Raw genomic sequence first — 27552 nt, forward strand, 5'->3', positions numbered from 1 at the left:
AGACTATTCCCTAAATAGTGAGTTACTCCTTAAGGAAAATTCTGCTATTCACCTACATTCCCCATCGGCAACACTCGTAAAAACTAAATTGAAACATAACGAAAAATACTAAACCCCGTTTAACTCAACTTACCTTGCATGAATGTCCCTATTCTAGATAAGAGTTGAAGCGTTAGTGAAAGGGACTGACCTTGATGGTGGCGTACTCGGGTTCGTAGTTATCGTCCCACAGATCGGCTTCGTAGTAGTACAGGCCGTCGTTGATCACCTTCACCAGCTCGTTGGTCAGCTTGGAGCGCGACGTGTGGTTGCCCGTTCGGTCGCCCCCCGGGTGCTTCCGCAGGTAAGGCGGCGTCTGCGTCACGATGAGGATTTTGTTGACGTCGTTGTCGGCGATTTCGCAGTCCGAGTCGTCGTCGGACCAGTCGGTGAAGGTGTTCCTGCGGCCGTCTATCTGCTCCATCTCCTCGTCGAACATGAAGTCCAGCTCCTCGGGCTCGTCCTGCTCCTCCCTGGCTGCCATGGGGGCTGAGGAGGCCGAGGGGATCGGGCTGGGCCCTGGCTGGGGCACCGGGGAGACAGCCTCGTCCTTCTGCTGCAACGAGGGGGTCTACCATCAGTCACCGCCCAAGGGAGGAGGGAGGGGGACATGGATGGATGACGAGGTGGAGAGGGAGACAAGGAAGTGGAGAGAGGGCAATGTAGAGGTATGGACATACCACAAAATGGCACCCTATTCCCTATTATGTAGTGCACTCCTTTTGGACTAAGGCTCTGGTCCAAAGTAGTGCACTAAATAGGGAATAGTGCACTAAATAGGAAAGAAGCCTTTGTTAACAAGTTTTTGTTGCAAGCATCATGTTGCAAGCATTGGGTTTTGTTGTAAGCATGACGATGCGCAACTGCCCTGATATCCATAGTAGTATTTTTGACAATATATTGTCGTATCGTTTTGACAATATCGCAATATTATTTTGGCGCTAGTTGGCTATACCTGCACCAAAACGCCAGTATTTCCTTCATAGCTGTTTCTGCATCTTCTTTTTAAATAGGGAGACAAATTGGTTTTCAGCACTTATATTTCCATGACTGATCAAAACTCATTTTCTCATGGCTCTTGTCCCTCTGCAGTAGACATATGGTGAGCAATATGTTCGGAACAACAAATCGCAATAAAATCAGTGTTGAATCTCAATACATATCGGTACCCAAGTATCGCGATAATATCGTTTTGTGAGGTCCGTGGCAATTCCCAGCCTTAATCCATAGCAGTAATTAATTGCTGAAACAAAAAACCTGCAAACGGAACAACCCCAGGGGCTTTTTCAGGACGCAACAATACAGAACGTTCAGGTGAAAATACATAGAACCGACACTCATCTTTGTCATGAAGAATAGACAACCTTTTTTGACCGCTATCACAAGCCTCATGTAGGACGATAGTCTTGTATGAGAGAGAGAGGTGACAGAGCCATGGTTCTGCATCCTCTATCAATGCCAGACCACTCAACTGGACACAGAGTGACTGGAGTAAGAGAGAGGAAGGGGCCAATAGACAATCATGTCATATCTACACATGACATTTCTATGTGCTGAAACGTACTTAGTGTTTGAATCCCCCTTCCGGACACGCTCCGTCCCTCTCCTCTCCTCTCCTCTCCTTCAGCTCCACTCACCTTGGGTCGGGCCGGGGAGGGCCTGGGCCTCTTCTTCACCTCGATCCAGGACTCCGAGTCCAGGTCGGGCAGACTCGCCGACAGACCCTTGGACATGCTCTTCAGGTTGGACACGTCCTGCTCCACTTTGGGCTGCATGGAGGCCCTGGTCGAGCCCCTGGTGGGCGTGGAGGACCGGGGAGACCCTGGAGCAGATTCTGTCGATTAGATTGACTATAGGTGATCCCTAGTCTAGACAAGCCTACAGATGTACAAGGTGGACAGACAGACAGACAGACAGGTGATCAGTAGACAAGCCTACAGATGTACAAGGTGGACACACAGACAGACAGGTGATCAGTAGACAAGCCTACAGATGTACAAGGTGGACAGACAGACGATCAGTAGACAAGCCTACAGATGTACAAGGTGGACAGACAGACAGACAGACGGGTGATCAGTAGACAAGCCTACAGATGTACAAGGTGGACAGACAGACAGGTGATCAGTAGACAAGCCTACAGATGTACAAGGTGGACAGACAGACAGACAGACGGGTGATCAGTAGACAAGCCTACAGATGTACAAGGTGGACAGACAGACAGGTGATCAGTAGACAAGCCTACAGATGTACAAGGTGGACAGACAGACAGACAGACAGACAGGTGATCAGTAGACAAGCCTACAGATGTACAAGGTGGACAGACAGACAGACAGACAGGTGATCAGTAGACAAGCCTACAGATGTACAAGGTGGACAGACAGACAGACGATCAGTAGACAAGCCTACAGATGTACAAGGTGGACAGACAGACAGACGGGTGATCAGTAGACAAGCCTACAGATGTACAAGGTGGACAGACAGACAGACAGGTGATCAGTAGACAAGCCTGCAGATGTACAAGGTGGACAGACAGACAGACAGACAGACAGGTGATCAGTAGACAAGCCTACAGATGTACAAGGTGGACAGACAGACAGACAGGTGATCAGTAGACAAGCCTACAGATGTACAAGGTGGACAGACAGACAGACGGGTGATCAGTAGACAAGCCTACAGATGTACAAGGTGGACAGACAGACAGACAGGTGATCAGTAGACAAGCCTGCAGATGTACAAGGTGGACAGACAGACAGACAGACAGGTGATCAGTAGACAAGCCTACAGATGTACAAGGTGGGACAGACAGACAGACAGGTGATCAGTAGACAAGCCTACAGATGTACAAGGTGGACAGACAGACAGACAGACAGGTGATCAGTAGACAAGCCTACAGATGTACAAGGTGGTGAGACAGACAGACAGACAGGCGATCAGTAGACAAGCCTACAGATGTACAAGGTGGTGAGACAGACAGACAGACAGGCGATCAGTAGACAAGCCTACAGATGTACAAGGTGGACAGACAGACGGGTGATCAGTAGACAAGCCTACAGATGTACAAGGTGGGACAGACAGACAGACGGGTGATCAGTAGACAAGCCTACAGATGTACAAGGTGGTGAGACAGGTGAGTGAGCTCACTATATCAGCAACCTTCCATTCCCCTTGAACTACCGGATGGACTGATCAGTGTCTAAGTCCTAAACAGCACCATATTCCCTATATAAATGTAGTGTGCTATTTGGTACGCCGACATAGTTACCTTTCACACTCCTTGAACTAGTTACCCAATGGGACTAAAATCAACATCTACTTAACACAGCAAGAGAGCCCTTGACTGAATCAGCGCGAGTCCTCAAGAGGAGCAGGGTGAAATAAGTCCTATGGTTTCCACACCTCACGGTATCACACTGTGTATCACACCTCCGTCCTTAAGAAAACCCAGGGGCCTGGACTAAGGCCCAAACTGAGCCAACGTGGAGGCGTTTAGCCTTCACCGGAGTGTTGTAATGCTGTAAGTGGATTGCGAGACACTGTCAAGTAGACGGTGACTGTGGCTGGCTAGGTGGCGGAGTACAGCCGTGTGCTGAAAGAGTCAACTCTGTATGGCCAAGTGCAACTGTCTGTTTTGATAGTGGATGTGAAGATATATACACAGGTCTGTTCGATAGTGGATGTGAAGATATATACTCAGGTCTGTTCGATAGTGGATGTGAAGATATATACTCAGGTCTGTTCGATAGTGGATGTGAAGATATATACTCAGGTCTGTTCAATAGTGGATGTGAAGATATATACTCAGGTCTGTTCGATAGTGGATGTGAAGATATATACTCAGGTCTGTTCGATAGTGGATGTGAAGATATATACTCAGGTCTGTTCGATAGTGGATGTGAAGATATATACTCAGGTCTGTTCGATAGTGGATGTGAAGATATATACTCAGGTCTGTTCGATAGTGGATGTGAAGATATATACTCAGGTCTGTTCGATAGTGGATGTGAAGATATATACTCAGGTCTGTTCGATAGTGGATGTGAAGATATATACTCAGGTCTGTTCGATAGTCACTATATTGCTAGGATTCTAAATACACCAGTCTGTTACAGTGGGTTTCGCTGACTAGGTGGATCGATATACCTGTTTTGAGTAGCTAAATGGATACCCACCCGTTCTGATAGGGACTTCGCGATGCAGGTTCTCCATCTGTTTTATAGTGTGTGGCTTGGCATAGTGGGTGTAGTTGCTATACCTGTCTGCTCAGTGGGCATCTGCCGGGGCACGAACTCGGGGCAGTGGATGAGCTGGGTCAAGTCCACCTGGTTGTGGTCCGGTCCCATGGACAGACCTGGTAGAGGCCACTTCTCCGGTTCTACCTTCCGACGGATCTTCATTTCAATGATCTCCACCTCTTTGCTGCCCTTCAAAGACTACGGGTAGATTTAAGAGCGTTGAGGGAATGAGACACAATGACATAGTATCCATCTACTCTATATGAGTGTGTGTTTTTTTTGGAGTGTATTTGTTCTCCTAAAACCACGAGGGCAGGATTGGACCCCTTGCTGGCCGAATCCGGCACCCCTGTCCTGATCTAGAATATGCTCAATGCCTGGGGAGTTGGAACACATTCATGCATTACATTCAAAAACGTCTAAAAGCTTTGAGGTAAAGAAACTACTGCAGAAACAGTTTTTTTTTTTAGAAGTCAAAGCTCTATGAAAAGCCTTGAATTATCTACAAATTATAAAGCTGATGAGGTCTGAAGGCATAGAGACATATTTATTTCTGGAGCTAAAGCCATCTTGCGTACGTACCTCTATGATGAGGTTGACGTCGGTGGTAAGAGCCTGCACCCTGTGGAAGCTGGCGACCAGGCCAAGAGACAGGAAGCCCTCCTGATCCATCTTCCTGCGCAGGAAGAAGTCCCGCTCCAGGTTGTCAAGGCTGAAGTAGTACTCACTACAGGAGAGATACAGGAAGTCAAAACGAGGAGGATTAAGGCAGTCTTCCTAGAATTAGAATGCCTTTATGAAGACGTGCTCAATAGAACAAAATCTAAAAAAAAAAAAAAGAAATTTGGCAAAGCCAACGTCAGGGAATTTAATAATACAATGTGGGGAAAGTGTTGAAACTAAAGATTTGGCCACATTCTAAGCTTCGTTTTGGAGTGGAAATAAATGGAATTTCAACTGCAATCCGTTGTATTGGAGCTGGAATTCCATCATGGAAATCGTAGGTCTGTGTTTGCACACCTTCATGTTAAATTCTGTGGCTACCCATACGAGAACGTTGGCACGCACCAACGTCAATCCTTTTGGTTGAAAGCGTCTGCTAAGTGGCGTAAGTTATTTACATTATTCCAACCCTGAAAAAAAATAAGTGACATCCGTTTCCTCCTGAACCATTTGACCTATACATTTACATCATTTAGCAGACGCTCTTATCCAGAGCGACTTACAAATTGGTGCATTCAACTTATGATAGCCAGTGGGACAACCACTTTATTTTTTAAATATTTTTTTTATGGGGGTGGGGGAAGAAGATAAGAGCGTCGTAACCAACGGTAGTCGTTATAGAGCGTCGTAACCAACGGTAGTCGTTATAGAGCGCCGTAACCAACGGTAGTAGTTATAGAGCGTAGTAACCAACGGTAGTCGTTATAAAGCGTCGTAACCAACGGTAGTCGTTATAGAGCGTAGTAACCAACGGTAGTCGTTATAGAGCGCCGTAACCAACGGTAGTAGTTATAGAGCGTAGTAACCAACGGTAGTCGTTATAGAGCGCCGTAACCAACGGTAGTCGTTATAAAGCGTAGTAACCAACGGTAGTCGTTATAGAGCGTAGTAACCAACGGTAGTAGTTATAGAGCGTAGTAACCAACGGTAGTAGTTATAAAGCGTAGTAACCAACGGTAGTCGTTATAGAGCGCCGTAACCAACGGTAGTCGTTATAAAGCGTAGTAACCAACGGTAGTCGTTATAGAGCGTAGTAACCAACGGTAGTAGTTATAGAGCGTAGTAACCAACGGTAGTAGTTATAAAGCGTAGTAACCAACGGTAGTCGTTATAGAGCGTAGTAACCAACGGTAGTCGTTATAGAGCGCCGTAACCAACGGTAGTAGTTATAGAGCGCCGTAACCAACGGTAGTCGTTATAAAGCGTAGTAACCAACGGTAGTCGTTATAGAGCGTAGTAACCAACGGTAGTCGTTATAGAGCGCCGTAACCAACGGTAGTCGTTATAAAGCGTAGTAACCAACGGTTGTCGTTATAGAGCGTAGTAACCAACGGTAGTCGTTATAGAGCGTAGTAACCAACGGTAGTAGTTATAGAGCGCCGTAACCAACGGTAGTAGTTATAGAGCGCCGTAACCAACGGTAGTAGTTATAGAGCGCCGTAACCAACGGTAGTCGTTATAGAGCGTAGTAACCAACGGTAGTCGTTATAGAGCGCCGTAACCAACGGTAGTAGTTATAGAGCGCCGTAACCAACGGTAGTCGTTATAGAGCGTAGTAACCAACGGTAGTCGTTATAGAGCGTCGTAACCAACGGTAGTCGTTATAAAGCGTAGTAACCAACGGTATTCGTTATAGAGCGTAGTAACCAACGGTATTCGTTATAGAGCGTAGTAACCAACGGTAGTCGTTATAAAGCGTAGTAACCAACGGTAGTCGTTATAAAGCGTAGTAACCAACGGTATTCGTTATAGAGCGTCGTAACCAACGGTAGTAGTTATAGAGCATAGTAACCAACGGTAGTCGTTATAGAGCGTAGTAACCAACGGTAGTAGTTATAGAGCGTCGTAACCAACGGTAGTCGTTATAGAGCGTAGTAACCAACGGTAGTAGTTATAGAGCGCCGTAACCAACGGTAGTCGTTATAGAGCGTCGTAACCAACGGTAGTAGTTATAGAGCGCCGTAACCAACGGTAGTAGTTATAGAGCGCCGTAACCAACGGTAGTCGTTATAGAGCGCCGTAACCAACGGTAGTAGTTATAGAGCGTAGTAACCAACGGTAGTCGTTATAGAGCGCCGTAACCAACGTTAGTAGTTATAGAGCGCCGTAACCAACGGTAGTCGTTATAGAGCGCCGTAACCAACGGTAGTAGTTATAGAGCGTAGTAACCAACGGTAGTCGTTATAGAGCGCCGTAACCAACGGTAGTAGTTATAGAGCGTAGTAACCAACGGTAGTAGTTAAAGAGCGCCGTAACCAACGGTAGTAGTTATAGAGCATAGTAACCAACGGTAGTCGTTAAAGAGCGCCGTAACCAACGGTAGTAGTTATAGAGCATAGTAACCAACGGTAGTCGTTATAAAGCGTAGTAACCAACGGTATTCGTTATAGAGCGTCGTAACCAACGGTAGTAGTTATAGAGCGTAGTAACCAACGGTAGTCGTTATAGAGCACCGTAACCAACGGTAGTCGTTATAGAGCGCCGTAACCAACGGTAGTCGTTATAGAGCGTAGTAACCAACGGTAGTCGTTATAGAGCGTAGTAACCAACGGTAGTAGTTATAGAGCGTAGTAACCAACGGTAGTAGTTATAGAGCGCCGTAACCAACGGTAGTAGTTATAGAGCGTAGTAACCAACGGTAGTCGTTATAAAGCGTCGTAACCAACGGTAGTAGTTATAGAGCGTAGTAACCAACGGTAGTCGTTATAAAGCGTAGTAACCAACGGTATTCGTTATAGAGCGTAGTAACCAACGGTATTCGTTATAGAGCGTAGTAACCAACGGTAGTCGTTATAAAGCGTAGTAACCAACGGTATTCGTTATAGAGCGTCGTAACCAACGGTAGTAGTTATAGAGCATAGTAACCAACGGTAGTCGTTATAGAGCGTAGTAACCAACGGTAGTAGTTATAGAGCGTCGTAACCAACGGTAGTCGTTATAGAGCGCCGTAACCAACGGTAGTAGTTATAGAGCGTAGTAACCAACGGTAGTCGTTATAGAGCGCCGTAACCAACGGTAGTAGTTATAGAGCATAGTAACCAACGGTAGTCGTTATAAAGCGTAGTAACCAACGGTATTCGTTATAGAGCGTCGTAACCAACGGTAGTAGTTATAGAGCGTAGTAACCAACGGTAGTAGTTATAAAGCGTAGTAACCAACGGTAGTCGTTATAAAGCGTCGTAACCAACGGTAGTAGTTATAGAGCGTCGTAACCAACGGTAGTAGTTATAGAGCGTCGTAACCAACGGTAGTAGTTATAGAGCGTAGTAACCAACGGTAGTAGTTATAAAGCGTAGTAACCAACGGTAGTCGTTATAAAGCGTAGTAACCAACGGTAGTAGTTATAGAGCGTAGTAACCAACGGTAGTAGTTATAGAGCGTCGTAACCAACGGTAGTAGTTATAGAGCGTCGTAACCAACGGTAGTAGTTATAGAGCATAGTAACCAACGGTAGTCGTTATAAAGCGCCGTAACCAACGGTAGTAGTTATAGAGCGCCGTAACCAACGGTAGTCGTTATAGAGCGCCGTAACCAACGGTAGTCGTTATAGAGCGTCGTAACCAACGGTAGTAGTTATAGAGCGTCGTAACCAACGGTAGTAGTTATAGAGCGTAGTAACCAACGGTAGTCGTTATAGAGCGTAGTAACCAACGGTAGTCGTTATAGAGCGTCGTAACCAACGGTAGTCGTTATAGAGCGTAGTAACCAACGGTAGTCGTTATAGAGCGTCGTAACCAACGGTAGTCGTTATAGAGCGTAGTAACCAACGGTAGTCGTTATTGAGCGTAGTAACCAACGGTAGTCGTTATAGAGCGTAGTAACCAACGGTAGTCGTTATAAAGCGTAGTAACCAACGGTAGTCGTTATAGAGCGCCGTAACCAACGGTAGTAGTTATAGAGCGCCGTAACCAACGGTAGTAGTTATAGAGCGTAGTAACCAACGTTAGTCGTTATAAAGCGTCGTAACCAACGGTAGTCGTTATAAAGCGTAGTAACCAACGGTAGTAGTTATAGAGCGTAGTAACCAACGGTAGTAGTTATAGAGCGTCGTAACCAACGGTAGTCGTTATAAAGCGTCGTAACCAACGGTAGTCGTTATAAAGCGTAGTAACCAACGGTAGTAGTTATAGAGCGCCGTAACCAACGGTAGTCGTTATAGAGCGCCGTAACCAACGGTAGTCGTTATAAAGCGTAGTAACCAACGGTTGTCGTTATAAAGCGTAGTAACCAACGGTAGTCGTTATAAAGCGTAGTAACCAACGGTAGTCGTTATAAAGCGTAGTAACCAACGGTAGTCGTTATAAAGCGTAGTAACCAACGGTAGTCGTTATAGAGCGTCGTAACCAACGGTAGTCGTTATAGAGCGTAGTAACCAACGGTAGTCGTTATAAAGCGTAGTAACCAACGGTAGTAGTTATAGAGCGTAGTAACCAACGGTAGTACTCACATCTGCCTCTTGATGTAGTCCTTGAGCAGGTCCTGGTCCACAGAGTACAGGTCGTTGCTGCTCATGTTGTCGTAGTAGTAGGTCACTGGAGCGCCAAACTTCTGGCCGTAGGCGCCGTCCTTTCCGTCGTAGGCCTTGTAGCCATGATGGTAGTCATAGCGACCTGGCGGGAGACACGGTAGTAGTCAACCATTACAGGGTGGCTGTTACAAACCTACTAAAATAAACCAGGCTACAGAGACGGTTCAGCAACAGCAGAGAGACATTCGCCGCACAGCGGTTGAGCTTAGGAAGGCGTGTGATTCCACTCTAAAATTGGAACAAGCTAAGAGAGCCAGAGAGTAAATATGTCTCTAAATATGTGTTTAAAGACTTAAATATGGCGTCCTGTCAGGAAAACATTCTTAAAGACTGCTGAAACGGTGTGTTCCTGTGGAGAGAGAGAAGAGTCGTAAAACTCCAAAACGGAGGGATCTCAGGCCTAGTAAGGAAGGAGAACGGCAGGTTTCATCACGATAGGGGATGGGTCGGGTGGAGAAAGGAGTGTGTTAACTTTTCTCCACTCACCCTGTTCCTCCCACTTTCTCCTCAAATTAAGGGGGGGGGCAGTGTTTCCTGTTGGAGGCAGGCAGGCAGACTTCCATGGCCCAGCCAGAGGGGAGAGGCTGGTGGCCAAAACCAGCAGGCCCGGGCACCCTGCATCCCCCTCGTGGCACTGAGGGATCACAGGCCTTGCCTCGTACTAACACACTCCGGTTGTTATTAAATTGCTTTGTTTTTACTGTATCCTTAGGTGGGGCCAGATCAGGGTTAGATAGGACAAAGGCAAAGCCATGAGCACAACCACACAGACAGAGAGAGAGAGAGAGAGAGCTAGCAGAGAGCTAGCAGAGTGGAGAGCTTGGCTGGGCTTCAAGGCATGTGGCTAAGCTTCATTCGCCAGTATTGTTCTACAGAGAGCCTTGAGGGTTGGAGAGCTCACCTCTGCTGCTGCCGCCTCTTCCTCGTCCCCGGCCCCGGCCCCTGCCACGACCACGCCCCCGGAACCCGGCACGGAAGGGAGCACCCTCGCTCTTCACGCTGGACACCTCATCATGGTCCTCACGCCATTCACGCTCGTACTTCCCGCTGTGCCAGTCTGAGAAAATAAAAAAACTTGTAAAACACACTCAAATAAAACAAAATGAATGTCAATGTTGACCCCTTTATAAAAGCTAAACCAAGCCTTGTTCCAGCAGAATCAAATGATTATCTATTACATATAACCTTTAGGACATAGAAATGTTCATTTACTGTATAAACGGATGGTCCCACTTCATATTTTAAATTCATATGAAAATGACAAATCCAAATGATTTGCTTCGCCATTATAGTAGTTGGGGTTCGGTTCAAACGTGGTGAAATCGAATCATGTGAACAGTCAAAATAATAAAAAATGTCAGCTCTAGCCTACCTTTTGGATTGGGTCGCTGCAAAAAAACGTATTTTTGTGAAAATCCTTGATTTGGACATTCAATTTAAAATGGGGCATTGCAACTCTAGAAGGTAGTCTGCCTGAAGTAAACACTTCTAAAGGTAAGATATAGGACTGAGATACAGGGTCTTATACTCTGCCATCACACGTGCAGCACAGAAACGCCACTAGCCTGAAAGCAACACAACGGTCCCTTGCTAGCTGCCTGTTGAATTAAAAAAGGGGAAGTATACCCTTCCAAAAATATATTTTAAAAATAAATTTTATTCAAATGTTGTCTCCTGATGTGGCTAAAACATTATTGTGAACTTAAAAACATCCAATTTGGTTGTTATAAAAAAAAAAAAAATTAAGTGTGAATTTGAGAGTGAAAACCTGGAGAAACTGAATTTGGATTTTATAAAGGCCCTATAAAATGACTAAAATAGAACAGGAATATTTCCTGAAGAAAATGTGTGGGCTTGCTTCAGCTGTCAAAATATTTTGTACGGTAATATTTTGTATGGTAGAGTTAAAATGTACAATTAAAGCTGAAGCATTTCGGTATAGTAAGAATAGGTGTTACTTCACTAGACCGCTATATATTTTATCACATTCAATTCTGAAAAATGGTAGATCTATGCCTCTGAAAAATGAACTGTGACTAAAACTCAGCTGGGACAGGCTTTCAATGGGGCTGTCCCACACCTGACACCAATGTAGTGGATTGAGGGGGGGGGGGGGGGGGGGTACCCTGACTGGGACTCCAAATCGGTTGTGAAGCACAGCTACAACTAGAAGTTACTTTTCATAGCAGGTTAGGAGAGCATTTTAGATAACCCTAACATTAACCTAATTCTCCTAACCAGCGAAGTTAATTCTCCTAACCCGCTACAAAAAAACAAACAAAAAAGTCCCTTCCGGTCATAGCTGTAGTCGACCTAGTCAAAACCCTCACACCCTGGTCCCTGTGCCTAATTTCAAAACCATTATACTGTCGTGATCCTTGCTATACGAGTCAGGTTACAATTCCCACCGAGTGGGGCAACCCTATTGGCATGATGCGTAGGGTGTTTGCCTTCCGGTTTCGCTTCCCTGCCCACCGACATTTGCTACATTGGTGTCAGAACTGGGATGGCAGCAGTCAGGTAATCTGAGTGCATGGCTAGGACGTGCTAGGGGGCTGTGTAGTGGAAGCACAGGGATGTGCCTTCCCGTCCAGTGGGGGCAGTGTAGCGATCCTACTGTAGCGCGTTTGCCTTGCATGCCAGAGGCCCGGGTTCTACTCCCTGTCGCTAAAATAACAACAGGCTAAAACCTCTTGGTGAGGTTGCTAGGTGTTGTACTAAGGTTGTTTAGATATTGTATTATTACAAGGGGTAACATTTAAATTGTCTCATAATTTTTTTTTTTTTTTTTTTTTTTTTGCTCGCCTCTTAGAAAAAATAACAAAATCCGTTATACAGTTAAGTGTGTGAGAGAGAGATAGATCTATCTCTAAGTTTTACCCCTTGTAATAATACTAAACAACCTTAGTACAACACCTAGCGAGGTGTTAGCCTTTTGTTATTTTATGCCCTCCCAGGCCAATCATTCAAGGGTTTTTCATTATATTTACTATTTTCTACATTGTAAAACTATGAAATAACACATATGGAATCATGTAGTAACCAAACAAGTGTTAAATCAAAATATATTTTAGATTCTTCAAAGTAGCCACCCTTTGCCTTGATGACAGCTTTTCACACTCTAGGCATTCTCCTAAACAGTTTAATGAGGTAGTCACCTTGAAAGCATTTCAATTAACAGGTGTGCCTTCTTAAAAGTTAATTTGTGGAATTTCTTTCCTTCTTAACGCGTTTGAGCCAATCAGTTGGGTTGTGGCAAGGTGGGGTGGGGGGGGTTTCCTGCATATAGCCCTATTTGGTAAAAGACCAAGTCCATATTATGGCAAGAACAGCTGAAATAAGCAAACCAGATAATACGGCGCATTGCTGCAGAATGCTGTGGTAGCCATGCTGGTTAAGTCTGCCTTGAATTCTAAATAAATCACAGACCGTGAAACCAGCAAAGCACCCCCACACCTCCTCCTCCTCCATGCTTCACGGTAGGAACCACACATGCGGAGAACATGGGTTCACCTACTCCGCGTCTCACAAAGACACGGCGGTTGGAACCAAAGATCTCAAATTTGGACTCATCAGACCAAAGGACAGATTTCCACCGGTCTAATGTCCATTGCTCGTGTTTCTTGGCCCAAGCAAGTCTCTTCTTACTATTGGTGTCCTTTAGTAGTGGTTTCTTTGCAGCTGATTAACGCAGTCTCCTCTGAACAGTTGATGTTGAGATGTGTCTGTTACTTGAACTCTGTGAAACATTTTTTTGGGCTGCAATCTGAGGTGCAGATAACTCTAATGAACTTATCCTCTGCAGCAGAGGTAACTCTGGGTCTTCCATTCCCGTGGCTGTCCTCATGAGAGCCAGTTTCTTCATAGTGCTTGATTGTTTTTGCGACTGCACTTGAAAAACACTTTCAAAGTTCTTGAAATGTTCCAGATTGACTGACCTTCATGTCTTAAAGTAATGATGACTGTCATTTCTCTTTGCTTATTTGAGCTGTTCTTGCCATAATATGGACTTGGTCTTTTACCAAATAAGGCTATCTTCTGTATACCCCCCCCCCCCCCCCCGTAACACCACCACTGGTTATAAACAACTATATCTTGATTACGTAAGTATTCAACCCCATGAGTCAATACATGTTAGAATCACCTTTGGCAACGACTACAGCTGTGAGTCTTTTTACTCCTGAACATATTTAGGCTTGCCATAACAAAGGGGTTAAACACTTATTGACTTAAGACTTGTCAGCTTTACATCTGTAATTAATTTGTAAAAATGTCTAAAAACACAATTCCACTTTGACATCATGGGGTATTGTGTGTAGGCCAGTGATAATTGTTTTTCAATTTAATCCATTTTAAATTAAGGCTGTAACACAACAAAAATGTGGAAAAGGTCAAGGTGTGTGAATTACATTTACATTTTTACATGTTAGTCATTTCGCAGACGCTCTTATCCAGAGCGACTTACAGTTAGTGAATACATATATATATTTTTTTTATACTGGCCCCCGTGGGAATCGAACCCACAACCCTGGCGTTGCAAACGACATGCTCTATCAACTGAGCTACATCCCTGCCGGCCATTCCCTCCCCTACCCTGGACGACGCTGGGCCAATTGTGCGCCGCCCATGAGTCTCCCGGTCGCGGCCGGCTGCGACAGAGCCTGGATTCGAACCAGGATCTCTAGTGGCACAGTTAGCACTGCGATACAGTGCCTTAGACCACTGCGCCACTCAGGCGCAGTGGTCTAAATACTCTCTGAAGGCACTGAATATAGGGAATACTGGCTCTGATCAAAAGTAGTGCACTATATAGGGAAAAGGGTGCTATTTGCAACCCAGCCAGGCTGACATGAGGGGTCAGGCTGGCGCTGGGTGATGATGTCAGTCACCTCGGAGGTCGTTCCTGTTGTTGGGGGGCATCCTGGGAACCTCGTTCTGACGGGTGTTGTTCCTGGAGGCCGAGCGCTCTCTGGGCCCCTCCGACTTCACCTCCATCATCAGCGGCACCCACTTGTGCTTGTTTCCTACACACACACACAGCTGTTAGAGAGGCGCCGGTCTGTCACATTTACACAACACCAATATTTTTTGATTATTTTGATTCATGCCAGACCAAGCGTGAGATGCAGGCAGACCGGGATAGCAGGAAACTAGTTGACGTGTGCAGGGGGAACGACAGAGCAGCACTGAACAAGCTGCACTGTAACTTCTCCTGCCCTACATATTACATTTTATTTTTTTTAAGGTTTCACGGCTGGAACTCTAAATCCAATTGAGAAGTCTGACATCTAAAATAAATACCCCACGTTTTACTCCGTTTACTGCACAAACTACTCAGTTTTGTCATCGCTGGAACAGTGCCCTCCCCCCATGTTTTATTCAGCCCGAGGTGTAGTTCCCTTGCTGGCCAGCTGGCGGTGTCAGCGGTCTGTTAGTGGAGTGTGCGTGAGCGCAGAAGACTAGAGCGAGCACGTTGGACTGAAGTGATTCACAGCTACACCGTCAGCAGATGGGCACAGGGCCACGTCACTCTTGATGGTGTACTCTGGGAGAGCAAGAGTGACGTGGCCCTGTCTGCTGAAGGTGGGTGGGAGAATAAGTCACCTTTACTTGCCAAATACATATTTGCACGTACAGGAATTTAACGGTCCTGCAGAGTTATAGACAATATACAGAAAAATACAAAATATATCCACATACATTATGTACACTATGAATACTGAAGCTAAAAACACTACAGACTGCACTATGAACTACATTATACAGTGGCTTGCAAAAGTTACTCATCCCCCTTGGTGTTTTTCCTATTTTGTTGCATTACAACCTGTAATTTAAATTGATTTTTATTTGGATTTCATGTAATGGACATACACAAAATACTCCAAATTGGTGAAGTGAAATAAAATAAAAAATAAACTAGTTTCAAAACATTCTAAAAAATAAACAATGGAAAAGTGATGCATGCATATGTATTCACAACTTTTGTTATGAAGCCCCTAAATAAGATCTGGTGCAACCAATTACCTTCAGAAGTCACATAATTAGTTAAATAATGTCCACCTGTGTGCAATCTAAGTGTCACATGATCTCAGTATATATACACACCTGTTCTGAAAGGCCCCAGAGTCCGCAACACCACTAAGCAAGGGGCACCACCAAGCAAGCGGCACCATGAAGACCAAGGAGCTCTCAAAACAGGTCAGGGACAAAGTTGTGGAGAAGTACAGATCAGGATTGGGTTATAAAAAAATATCAGAAACTTTGAACATCCCACGGAGCACCATTAAATCCATTATTTAAAAATGAAAAGAATATGGCAGCACAACAAACCTGCCAAGAGAGGGACGCCCACCAAAACTCACAGACTAGGCAAGGAGGGCATTAATCAGAGAGGCAACAAAGAGACCAAAGATAACCCTGAAGGAGCTGCAAAGCTCCACAGCGGAGATTGGAGTATCTGTCCATAGGACCACTTTAAGCCGTACACTCCATAGAGCTGGGCTTTACGGAAGAGTGGCCAGAAAAAAGCCATTGCTTAATGAAAAAAATAAGCAAACACGTTTGGTGTTCGCCAAAAGGCATGTGGGAGACTCCCCAAACATATGGAAGAAGGTACTCTGGTCAGATGAGACTAAAATTGAGCTTTTTGGCCATCAAGGAAAACGCTACGTCTGGTGCAAACCCAACACCTCTCATCACCCCGAGAACACCATCCCCACAGTGAAGCATGGTGGTGGCAGCATCATGCTGTGAGGATGTTTTTCATCGGCAGGGACTGGGAAACTGGTCAGAATTGAAGGAATGATGGTGTTAAATACAGGGAAATTCTTGAGGGAAACCTGTTTCAGTCTTCCAGAGATCTGAGACTGGGACGGAGGATCACCTTCCAGCAGGACAATGACCCTAAGCATACTGCTAAAGCAACACTTGAGTGGTTTAAAGGGAAACATTTAAATGTCTTGGAATGGCCTAGTCAAAGCCCAGACCTCAATCCAATTGAGAATCTGTGGTATGACTTAAAGATTGCTGTACACCAGCGGAACCCATCCAACTTGAAGGAGCTGGAGCAGTTTTGCCTTGAAGAATGGGCAGAAATCCCAGTGGCTAGATGTGCCAAGCTTATAGAGACATACCCCAAGAGACTTGCAGCTGTAATTGCTGCAAAAGGTGGCTCTACAAAGTATTGACTTTGGGGTGGTGAATAGTTATGCACGCTCAAGTTCTGTTTAATTGTCTTATTTGTTGTTTGTTTCACCAAAAAATATTTTGCATCTTCAAAGTGGTAGGCATGTTGTGTAAATCAAATGATACAACCCCCCCCCAAAAAAATCCATTTTAATTCCAGGTTGTAAGGCAACAAAATAGGAAAAATGCCAAGGGGGGTGAATACTTTCGCAAGCCACTGTAACTATGTGTAGAGATTAGGCTTGTGACGCTCATGGAATTTTGGATGACGGTTATTGGTCAGCAAAATGACTACAGTCACAGGAATAACCATATATACAGTTGAAGTCGGAAGTTAACATACACCTTAGCCAAATACATTTAAACTCAGTTTTACACAATTCCTGACATTTAATCCTAGTAAAGATTCCCTGTTAGGTCAATTAGGATCAACACTTTATTTTAAGAATGTGAAATGAAGAGAGATAATTATTATTTCAGCTTTTATTTCTTTCATCACATTCCCAGAGTGCCAGAAGTTTACATACACTCAATTAGTATTTGGTAGCATTGCCTTTAAATTGTTTAACTTGGGTGAAACATTTTGGGTAGCCTTCCACAAGCTTCCCACAATAAGTTGGGTGAATTTTGTCCCATTCCTCCTCACAGAGCTGGTGGAACTGAGTCAGGTTTGAAGGCCTCCTTACGCGCAAACACTTTTTCAGTTCTGCCCACAAATTGTCTATAGGATTGAGGTCAGGGCTTTGTGATGGCCACTCCAATACCTTGACTTTGTTGTCCTTAAGCCATTTTGCCACAACTTTGGAAGTATGCTTGGGGTCATTGTCCATTTGGAAGACCCATTTGAGACCAAGCTTTAACTTCCTGACTGATGTCTTGAGATGTTGCTTCGATATATCCTTCCTCATGATGCCATCTATTTTGTGAAGTGAACCAGTCCCTCCTGCAGCAAAGCACTCCCACAGCATGATGCTGCCACCCCCGTGCTTCACGGTTGGGATGGTGTTCTTCGGCTTGCAAGGATCCCCCTTTTTCCTCCAAACATAATGATGGTCATTATGGCTGAACAGTTCTGTTTTTGTTTCATCAGACCAGAGGACATTTCTCCAAAAGGTACGACCTTTGTCCCCATGTGCAGTTGCAAACCGTAGTTTGTGGCTTCTTCCTTGAGGAGAGGCCTTTCAGGTTATGTCGATATAGGACTCGTTTTACTGTGGATATAGATACTTTTGTACCTGTTTCCTCCAGCATCTTCACAAGGTCCTTTGCTTTTGTTCTGGGATTGATTTGCACTTTTCGCACCAAAGTACGTTCATCTCTAGGAGACAGAACGCGTCTCCTTCCTGAGTGGTGTGACGGCTGCATGGTCCCATGGTGTTTATACTTGCATACTATTGTTTGTAAAGATGAACGTGGTACCTTCAGGCGTTTGGAAATTGCTCCCAAGGATGAACCAGACTTGTGGAGGTTTATACATTTTTCTGAGGTCTTGGCTGATTTCTTTTGATTTTCCCATGATGTCAAGCAAAGAGGCACTGATCTTGAAGGTAGGCCTTGAAATACATCCACAGGTACACCTCCAATTGACTCAAATGATGTCAATTAGCCTATCAGAAGCTTCTAAAGCCATTTTCTGGACTTTTCCAAGCTGTTTAAAGGCACAGTCAACTTAGTGTATGTAAACTTCTGACCCAATGGAATTGTGATAGTGAATTATAAGTGAAATCTGTCTGTAAACAATTGTTGGAAAAATTACTTGTGTCATGCACAAAGTAGATGTCCTAAACGACTTGCCAAAACTATAGTTTGTTAACAAGAAATGTGTGGAGTGGTTGAAAAACGAGTTTTAATGACTCCAACCTAAGTGTATGTAAACTTCCGACTTCAACAGAGAGAGAGAGATATATATATATATATTATATATATGCAAAGAGTGTGCAAAGCTGTCATCAAGGCAAAGGGTGGCTATTTGAAGAATCTCAAATATAAAATATATTTTGATTTGTTAAACGTTTTTGGTTACTACATCATTCCATATGTGTTATTTCATAGTTTGTTTTCACTATTATTCTACAATGTAGAAAATAGTAAAAAAAAAAAAAAAAAAAAAAAAAACTTGAATGAGTATGTGTTCTAAAACTTTTGACCGGTAGAGAGTCTGTCAGTGGCAGGGGCCTAAGGTAGTGCAGAGTGCAATGTGCAGTTGTAGGATGAAAGTGTAGGGTGCATAGTCCATGGATGAATAGTGCAGGGTGCATAGTCTAAGTAGGAAGATCAACATGGACCAGGTGGCCGGTTGGTGAGGGCCCCAGCGTAGGGGGGGATAAAGCTGTTCAGGTGACAGGAGGTTTGGTTGTGATTGACCTGAACCGTCTGCCAGAGGCGAGTCCAGGGAGGGAGGGAGAAAGGGAGAGCGAGAAGGACAGAGTGAAAACAAAAAAAAGTATTGCAGGGCCAGAAAGAGGCACGGGAAGTCTCTCTCTAGTCAGTGAGGAAAACACTCGCTGGCTGGCAGGCCGGTGGAATTTCAACCCTTTATCGCTGCCAAAACACCTGCCTGCATGGCCTCCTACTCAGTGTGGGTGTAGTAGCCACAAGGCTGTCTGTCTCCCCCCTTGCAAAACATTTAGTAAACATGATTCACTTTCCTCACGTGGGAATGGATATTCCTACGTTGTTTAAGCCTACAGCAGTAAATTAAAAACGCGGACAGCTTTTCCAAATACTGTTAAATCAGGTCACGCCATCATTGATGTAAATACAATGACTGTAGAGTCTATTTGTTACAGTTTGTGTGTTCAGACAAACATTTGTTCTGTGCCAAAAGCCCTAAAGGTTGGACGTCCTGCCACACAAGGTTCTGTTTCTCTGAGCTGCTGTATGAACTCCACCACTTCCTAACCTCATATTCACCATCTCCAGCGTCTACATATGTGAACACGCACATTTCTACACTGTAGTTTAGTTTTTTTTTAGTTTTTTTTTTTAAAGATAAGAGGTCAATCCAAGTAAAGGAACCCACCTTTCTTCTTCTGTCCATTCTTCTGAGAGTCCTCGTCTCCGTTCTTCTCCTCTCCAGAGTCGTCCGACCTGGCCTTCCGGTTCTCCTTGCTCTCTTCATTGGCGTCGCATTTCTCTTTCCACTCCTTCTTCACCACGGGCTTCTTAGGGGCCTGGGGAGCAGGTTAACACAGGGTTTACCACCCGGGTAGTGTGCAACCCAAGTTTACCACCCAGGTAGTGTGCATCCCAAGTTTACCACCCGGGTAGTGTGCAACCCAAGTTTACCACCCAGGTAGTGTGCAACCCAAGTTTACCACCCGGGTAGTGTGCATCCCAAGTGTACCACCCAGGTAGTGTGCATCCCAAGTTTACCACCCAGGTAGTGCGCATCCCAAGTTTACCACCCAGGTAGTGTGCATCCCAAGTTTACCACCCAGGTATAGGAGCGTCACTTAGTGTGCATCCCAAGTGGCACCCTATACTCGATTTGGGACCTGGTCAAAAGGTGGTGCAGTAAATAGGAAATAAGATGCCATTTGGGACAAACACGAAGGCTGCTGGTCACAGGTCACAGGTCACAGGTCACTCACCTACAGTACACAGAGGAGAGACCACCCAAAACCCCTAATTCCTATTATTTACAGCGTAAAAATAACACTAATATTATGTGAGAATATTTTTTTGTCAACAAATGTTACATTTTTTTGTCTAGGATATTTTTCAGCAGTGGTGGCAAAGTTAGTGTGTGTGTGTGTGTGTGTGTGGGGTGTGGCCAATGTAGTAAGTGTGGCCAATAGCGGCGTGTTAAAGGCCCTCCTCCTGTTATAAAGCTAATTTCCTGCAATTCTAGAGACATTTCCCATGGGGCAAGACAACATTTTATGGTTTTAAAGCTAATTTCCTGCAATTCTAGACATTTCCCATGGGGCAAGACAACATTTTATGGTTTTAAAGCTAATTTCCTGCAATTCTAGACATTTTGCCATGCCTTATGCTGTGTTCTTATGCCATCTGAGTGACTCAAACGTTATAACAGAATCAATAGGGGCCTAATGCCATGACATTTTTTATACTTTACATTCTCACTGACTGTCTAGTTTTTATTTTGATGATTATTTAGTTCTCAAAGATGATCTTATTGCTCCAATATATTTTCTACATACTTCATATCTTGGGTTTTAGTCATTTAAGTTCACACTGAAAATGTTTTACCATTTTGAAAATTATTGGCGCCACAATTTAGCAGCAGCGCGCCATCACCGCTAATATAGGGGAAACACTGCGTTATATAATAAAGTTGGTAGCAGCATGTGAAAAACTGTTGCAGCTCAAGTCTCCTACAAAACCCATAATGCAATGCTCGCTCTCTGGCCTGGCTGGCCGGCTAGCTAGCTGCACTACATGACCAAAAGTATGTGGACACCTGCTCGTCGAACATCTCATTCCAAAATCATGGGCATTAATAGGGAGTTGGTCCCCCCCCCCCCCCCCCCTTGCTGCTATAACAGCCTCCACTCTTCTGGGAAGGCTTTCCACTAGATGTTGGAACATTGCTACGGGGACTTGCTTCCATTCAGCCACAAGCATTAGTGAGGTCGGGCACTGATGTTGGGCGTAAACTAACTTCGCCTGGATAGCAATATTCTAACCTTCTCAGATTTTCACGCAACTTTAAGTCAGGACTGAGACCGGACCTCTCAGGAACACGCAACGCCTCTTGGAAAGCTATTCTGGTGTCTTTGGCATAAAACAATTGTTTAATTGTCCCGCTGTTAGGCTTTTAGAAGACTGAGGCGGATTTTCCTGAACGGTCCAGTCTCATTTTTTTAAAATTATAAATACATTTTTAAGATTTCATTTTCAGCCAAATGTGTCGACATTCACACACAAATGTCACATTGTGGTCCGATTGTGTTCAGATCTGGCTGACACGTGGTGGTCAGGGCCGCATTGGGTTCAGATCTGGCTGACACGTGGTGGTCAGGGCCGCATTGTGTGCGGATTTCTCCTCAGACACAAATCAGGCTACCGAAAGTGCATACAGTGGGCGACGTCATCAGCACTCCACCCACAAGTCTCCAGAAAAACGTGTGTTTTGGGACCGAGAGGCCATGTTTTCATCATAACGTTGAAGGAAATACGTTCAGAGCGTGTGAGGAACATGTTTTGCTGGCCTCAAATGCTAGCCAGCTAGCTAATATTTAGAAGAAAAAAAAAATAATGTTTGACTAGAGTTATGGTAACCTATTTGCAATCCTTTTAGCTTTCCTTGCTAGCTTCCTGGCTATCTACAGAGGTTAGCTGGCTTGTTAGCTACAGCCATCAAGTTGATGTTGTGGAATCATATTTAGCCTGTTCCACCACCGTTTGCAGTATGCACACTGGCATTTTAATATAGTGCGGGGAAAAGGGAATCCACAATGTGGACACGGTGGACACATTTAAACGTAGGTGTGGACATGATGTGTTCGGAATTCCGTGATCAGAAATTCCATGATCAGAAATTCCATGATCAGAAATTCCATGATCAGAATACAAAAACTGTATTAGCTGCCAAGTCTTGACATGGCCAAAGAGTTGCCTAGAGACGGTTGCAGATCCTGTGTGTAATCAACGTTGCTCATTTAGTCATGCAGCGTGTAATTTGAGACTTAGTCAAATCAAATGCAAATTTAGTTCACTTGATGTTTGAGCTCACTCACTAAGCTAAATAACTTTTCCCACGGGCACTTTGCATAGGAAGACGATGCAAAGCATTCAGTTGAAGGGTTAGTTTCGCAAAGACTAGGCTAGTCGTTTTCACACTTGTACTACACGCACGTCAACATTATTTAGGATTTTTTTTTTTTTTTACATGTTTTCTTTTTACCGTGTCGCAAAAATTAAGTAATCCACAAAAAACCCAGTCACCTAGTTAGCAAAGACACCCCTAACAATGCACTGGAATAGGGATGTCCATTCAAATGTGTTAAGATAACTCACTCGCTGTACAAACCCATGCAATCACATTCAAACAGAAGAACTGCATACTTTTCTGTATTTGAACAGGAACCAGAATAGCTGTTAACATTACTAAGTATAAATGAGCAAACTACTGGAAAACCAATAGCCTAACATGGGAAGTTAATGGCCATTGAGCACTGAATACCTAATATAATGCTAATTTCCTGTGGCCACTGCACGCACACCTGATACCAATTTCTGAAGAATCTGAAGTAATACCGATTCCTTTTGTGTGATCGGAAGTTAAAATCAACACCACTCATCAAGCTTCCAATGGTTATGTTCACCCCAACCAGCAGGCCACTCCCCAATCATACTCCTGGACATCCACAAACTGCTGGTTGCACAGACCCACATTATGTCTACGCTTGGACTAAACCATTTTCATGCTGGCTCTCCATTGATTGGTAGTTCCGTTCAACCCAGGAGTAGGCTTTTTAAAAAAATCAAGGTCCGTGCAACAGTCTCCCCATTATTATTAATTCCCCAAGCAAGCTTTTGATTGGTTAACGTCACCCCAGGTAGCAGGCCATCCCACTATACTCCTACTGAGTATCCCGTGTTTCAGGTCATTCAGGTTCTATGGAGCCAGGAGGCCGTGGAGGCTCCTGGTTCAGGCAGCTCCAGGTCCATGTGAAGGGTGAACTTACTGGGGATCTCCGTGTGGAGCCCACTTCTCTGATCTGCCTGACGGGCATGGGGCATGACACAATCCCAGTCACAACTTCAATCTGAGTACAGGGGACAGAAGGGAGGGGGGTTTTTTTTAGGACAAGAGGGCGCAATCACAATCACAGGATTGCGTCCTGGATGAAAATATTTTTTTTTGTTTGTTGCAATTTCAACAACACACAGACAATGACAGATGATGATGATGATGATGACGTGTATATGTCTGTGTTCAATGACATGTAACCGGTGTGTATTGAAAATTGTATGGAATTTGTCATTGTTATGAGATTGCTTAAACTAAAGAGCAAGAATGCTGATTCATTCTATAGAATTGAATTTGCTGACATTGTATGGGCAGAATTCTATAGAAAATGTTCTCATTCTGTGGACAGAATTGTCAGAAGTTTCTAAAGAGGTTTGGTGTCTGGGGAGGGTTGTGGCAGTTGAGGTGTGACACCGAAATTCAGGCCCTCCACCCAACAACACACATTAAAACTACACTCACAAACCTAACCACTGAGAAAACAACATTGAAGTGTGAACCTCAATTCCAATAAATTCTAGAAATTACCTAAAATAATTGAACTATTCTCGCACTTTCAATTAATAAACTGACATTTTATGAGTGAAGCAGTCTTATCAAAATATATACAATAGCCCTTGGGACATAGTAATGACAATACACCTTCACAGGCTTTCTGGGGGAAAACGGCAATCTATTTTAAAGCTTTAAAAAAGATCTAAAATATCAATATCAAATGATGTTACCTAATTTTTCGAGAAACGGACTGATTTAGCAGCGTTTGAAAAGTTTGGTTGCCGACAACCCCCCAGAATAGCAGCAGAGGTCCGGGGGTTATTGTGGGGATCCCTAAAAGGGCATCCGTCCTATAGGGACCCGTCCAGGCCTGGTTATTCCTGGCCCTGCTCTGACCTACATCTCCTCAGGCCTGCGCTAGCCTGGCAGAACGCACGCAGCAGCCACTCCTCACCTCGCCCCCCCGCCTGTCTAAAAAAGGGGTTTACTCTGCCAGTGACAAACTATCGCCCCGATCCCAGCTGTCAGAAATAGCCTGCGGAGTTATGCTACTTTAAGAGGCCACAAATGAGTTGCATCCTCCGTCCGTGGTACCCGCCGCCTGGGAAAATGGAAGACGGAATGTATGGATGCCTCAGGTGACTGGACTGCACTGCTACATGCAGAGCTGGTGAGTCCTCTACCCGTCTCAGATGTATATTTAAGCCTGCAGTCCTGAGCCTTGGAGTTCATGTTTTCCCTCTCAAGTTGATCTCTCGGGCGGGGGTCCGAAACCTCTCGGGAGGGGCTCCTAAACCTCTCGGGGGGTGGGGGGGTATTTTTCTAACTGCAGGACCATAGTCAAGTGTGCTCTCAAATATACTATTTTCCTCACACTATGTAGGGAATAAGGTGCCATTTGGGACACAAACTAATTATGCTGTGTGCAAGTAGTCCTACCGTGTGTTGCTAACTAAGGACGAAGCAGAACGACCTAAGATCTCAGAGAGACAAAAGAGCCAGTCGAGTCACTTTGTCTGAGCGCGCTCTACAATTACCCACCCCCACCCCCACACCACTAAACACCCACAGCAGCGTCATAAACAGGGGGGAATAAAGAGCCAACTTTATTTACGTCTCCTCATCATCATCACTATTCTCCTGTGCTGTTCCTCAGGGTCCCCGCCCCCCCCGGCCTGCACACTGTTGTTTTCCCACCAATGAGGCGTTAGACCAAGTCTCCTGTTCTAAGAGGTATTAGTAATTGATAAGTCAAGGTGACTGGTTGAGACTGGTTGAGACTGGTTGAGACTGGTTGAGACTGGTTGAGACTGGTTGAGGCTGACTGAGACTGGTTGAGGCTGGTTGAGACTGGTTGAGACTGGTTGAGACTGGTTGAGACTGGTTGAGGCTGACTGAGACTGGTTGAGGCTGGTTGAGACTGGTTGAGACTGGTTGAGACTGGTTGAGACTGGTTGAGACTGGTTGAGACTGGTTGAGACTGGTTGAGACTGGTTGAGGCTGACTGAGACTGGTTGAGGCTGGTTGAGACTGGTTGAGACTGGTTGAGACTGGTTGAGACTGGTTGAGACTGGTTGAGACTGGTTGAGGCTGACTGAGACTGGTTGAGGCTGGTTGAGACTGGTTGAGGCTGGTTGAGACTGGTTGAGACTGGTTGAGACTGGTTGAGACTGGTTGAGACTGGTTGAGACTGGTTGAGGCTGACTGAGACTGGTTGAGGCTGGTTGAGACTGGTTGAGACTGGTTGAGACTGGTTGAGACTGGTTGAGACTGGTTGAGACTGGTTGAGACTGGTTGAGACTGGTTGAGGCTGGTTGAGACTGGTTGAGACTGGTTGAGACTGGTTGAGACTGGTTGAGACTGGTTGAGACTGGTTGAGACTGGTTGAGACTGGTTGAGGCTGACTGCAGAGGTCCTGTTCCTTGTGAATAAACAAAAAAACCTGACCCTAGGCAACAGTAACAAGGGTCTGGTTTCAATGACAGACTCTTTTGGCAACTTCCCAACAGACAACGAAGCAGACATGCCAGAACGTTGCGATTCGAAACCAAAGCTTGCAGGCAAAACCTTTGCAGTGGTTTAAGTTAAGGTAGTTGACGCGAACTAGCCACCTGTGAAATGCACTCTATAAAACATTACCTCCTGGGCCTCCCGAGTGGCGCAGCGGTCTAAGGCTTGAGGCGTCACTACAGACCCGGGCTCGATCCCGGGTTCGATCCCGGGCTATGTCGCAGACATCGGGAGACCCATGGGGTGGTGCACAATTGGCCCAGCGTCGTCCGGGTTAGGGGAGGGTTTGGCCGGCCGGGATGTCCCTTGTCCCATCGCGCTCTAGAGACTCCTGTGGCTGGCCAGGCGGATGCACGCTGACACGGTCGCCAGGTGTACAGTGTTTCCTCCGACACATTGGTGTGGCTGGCTTTCGGGGTTAAGCGAGCAGTGTGTCAAGAAGCAGTGTTACTTGGTAGGGTCGTGTTTCGGAGGACGCATGGCTCTCGACCTCCGTACGGAATTTGCAGCGATTGGACAAGACTGTAGCTACCAATTGGATATCACGAAATTCGGAGAAAAAAATTAATAAAAAATAAGCACAAAAAAAAGTAAATAAAAAAGAAACTCCTTGATCTCCATCTTGCTAGCTACTATTTAGTATTTTATTCAAGCGGATAGTGACGTAGTTCCTCTATGCCTAAAGAGTCCATCGTTGAAACCAGACCCTAGTCACTGTTGCCTAGTCACTGTTGCCTAGTGACGTAGTCCCTCTATGCCAAGCTGACCTTCTGTTATGTACAGACGTTTTAAGACGGAACATTAAAAAAAATTGGGGAGGAAACCTGATGTCTAGAGAGGCTATGTGTTCGCTACTACTGAAAACAGCACTGTGCCCTACTCAACTGGCCACTGGTGGGTGGGTGTGTGGGTATGTGTGTGTGTGTATGTGTGGGGGTATGTGTGTGTGTGTGTGTGTGGGTATGTGTGTGTCAGCAGTTCTATCTCCGGGCGCTGACTTACCTGCGTTTCTTTAGTTGCGATCTCCCCTGGGGTTGGCCAGTTCATAGCGTCGCCAAAATCTCCAACCTAAAAAAGACCGTCCAGGGAATTTAACACTCTTTAGAGAGAGTCTTGAGTCCCAAATGGCACCCTATTCCCTGACCAGGGCACTATATAGGAAATAGGGTGCCATTTGGAAGGCCAACATGTATTTATGCTGACCATATTAAAGCTCCACTACATCAACAGGGTGTGGCCCAGAATAGGGCCTCTTTTACAACAAAGATAAGAATCCAAACTGTGTGAATGAAGCACTTTAGAGGGTTTTCTATCATTTACATACCAGGAAGCATGGACTGTTCGTCAGCATAGCCTCGGGTGTACACACAAACACATATGCTCAGTCACACACACACACACACACACACACAGGCTATGGATTGGCCAGCAGCAGGTGGATGTTTACCTTTCCTCCTCTCCGAGGCCGGGGGTTTGGGGCCTTCACCACCTTGGCTGGGCCTGTTGTGGGCGGCGGCTCTGTAGAAACAAAGATGGTGGACATCACAACACAGTCTGCCTTCTACAGCCATCAAAAAAAAAAAAAAAAAAAAAAAAAAAAAAAAAAACTGGCAACAGGG

The 27552-nt window shown here is 45.0% G+C and overlaps 1 protein-coding gene across 8 annotated transcripts in view; it reads right to left on the minus strand.

Annotated features, from left to right (window-relative positions):
- The window catches only part of LOC311142213 (la-related protein 1-like), a 53490-nt gene that overhangs the window by 11728 nt on the left and 14210 nt on the right, over nt 1-27552 (minus strand). Inside the window, exons 2-12 of one of the 8 annotated variants that reach the window (XM_084177809.1) lie at nt 27381-27451; nt 26936-27001; nt 23364-23444; nt 19730-19880; nt 14412-14546; nt 10424-10579; nt 9442-9604; nt 4854-4998; nt 4292-4469; nt 1677-1861; nt 191-595 (exon numbers count right to left, since the gene is read on the minus strand). In XM_084177809.1, the coding sequence (XP_084033935.1) occupies nt 191-595; nt 1677-1861; nt 4292-4469; nt 4854-4998; nt 9442-9604; nt 10424-10579; nt 14412-14546; nt 19730-19880; nt 23364-23444; nt 26936-27001; nt 27381-27451 (1736 nt within the window). Of the gene's footprint in view, nt 1-190; nt 611-1676; nt 1874-4291; nt 4470-4853; nt 4999-9441; nt 9605-10423; nt 10580-14411; nt 14547-19729; nt 19881-23363; nt 23445-26935; nt 27002-27380; nt 27452-27552 lie in introns of all 8 variants that reach the window. The other 7 variants (XM_084177807.1, XM_084177808.1, XM_084177806.1 and 4 more) reach the window with 7 other exon arrangements.

This window comes from Coregonus lavaretus (genome assembly GCF_964263955.1).
Source record: "Coregonus lavaretus genome assembly, chromosome: 15".
Classification (NCBI taxonomy): Eukaryota; Metazoa; Chordata; class Actinopteri; order Salmoniformes; family Salmonidae; genus Coregonus; species Coregonus lavaretus.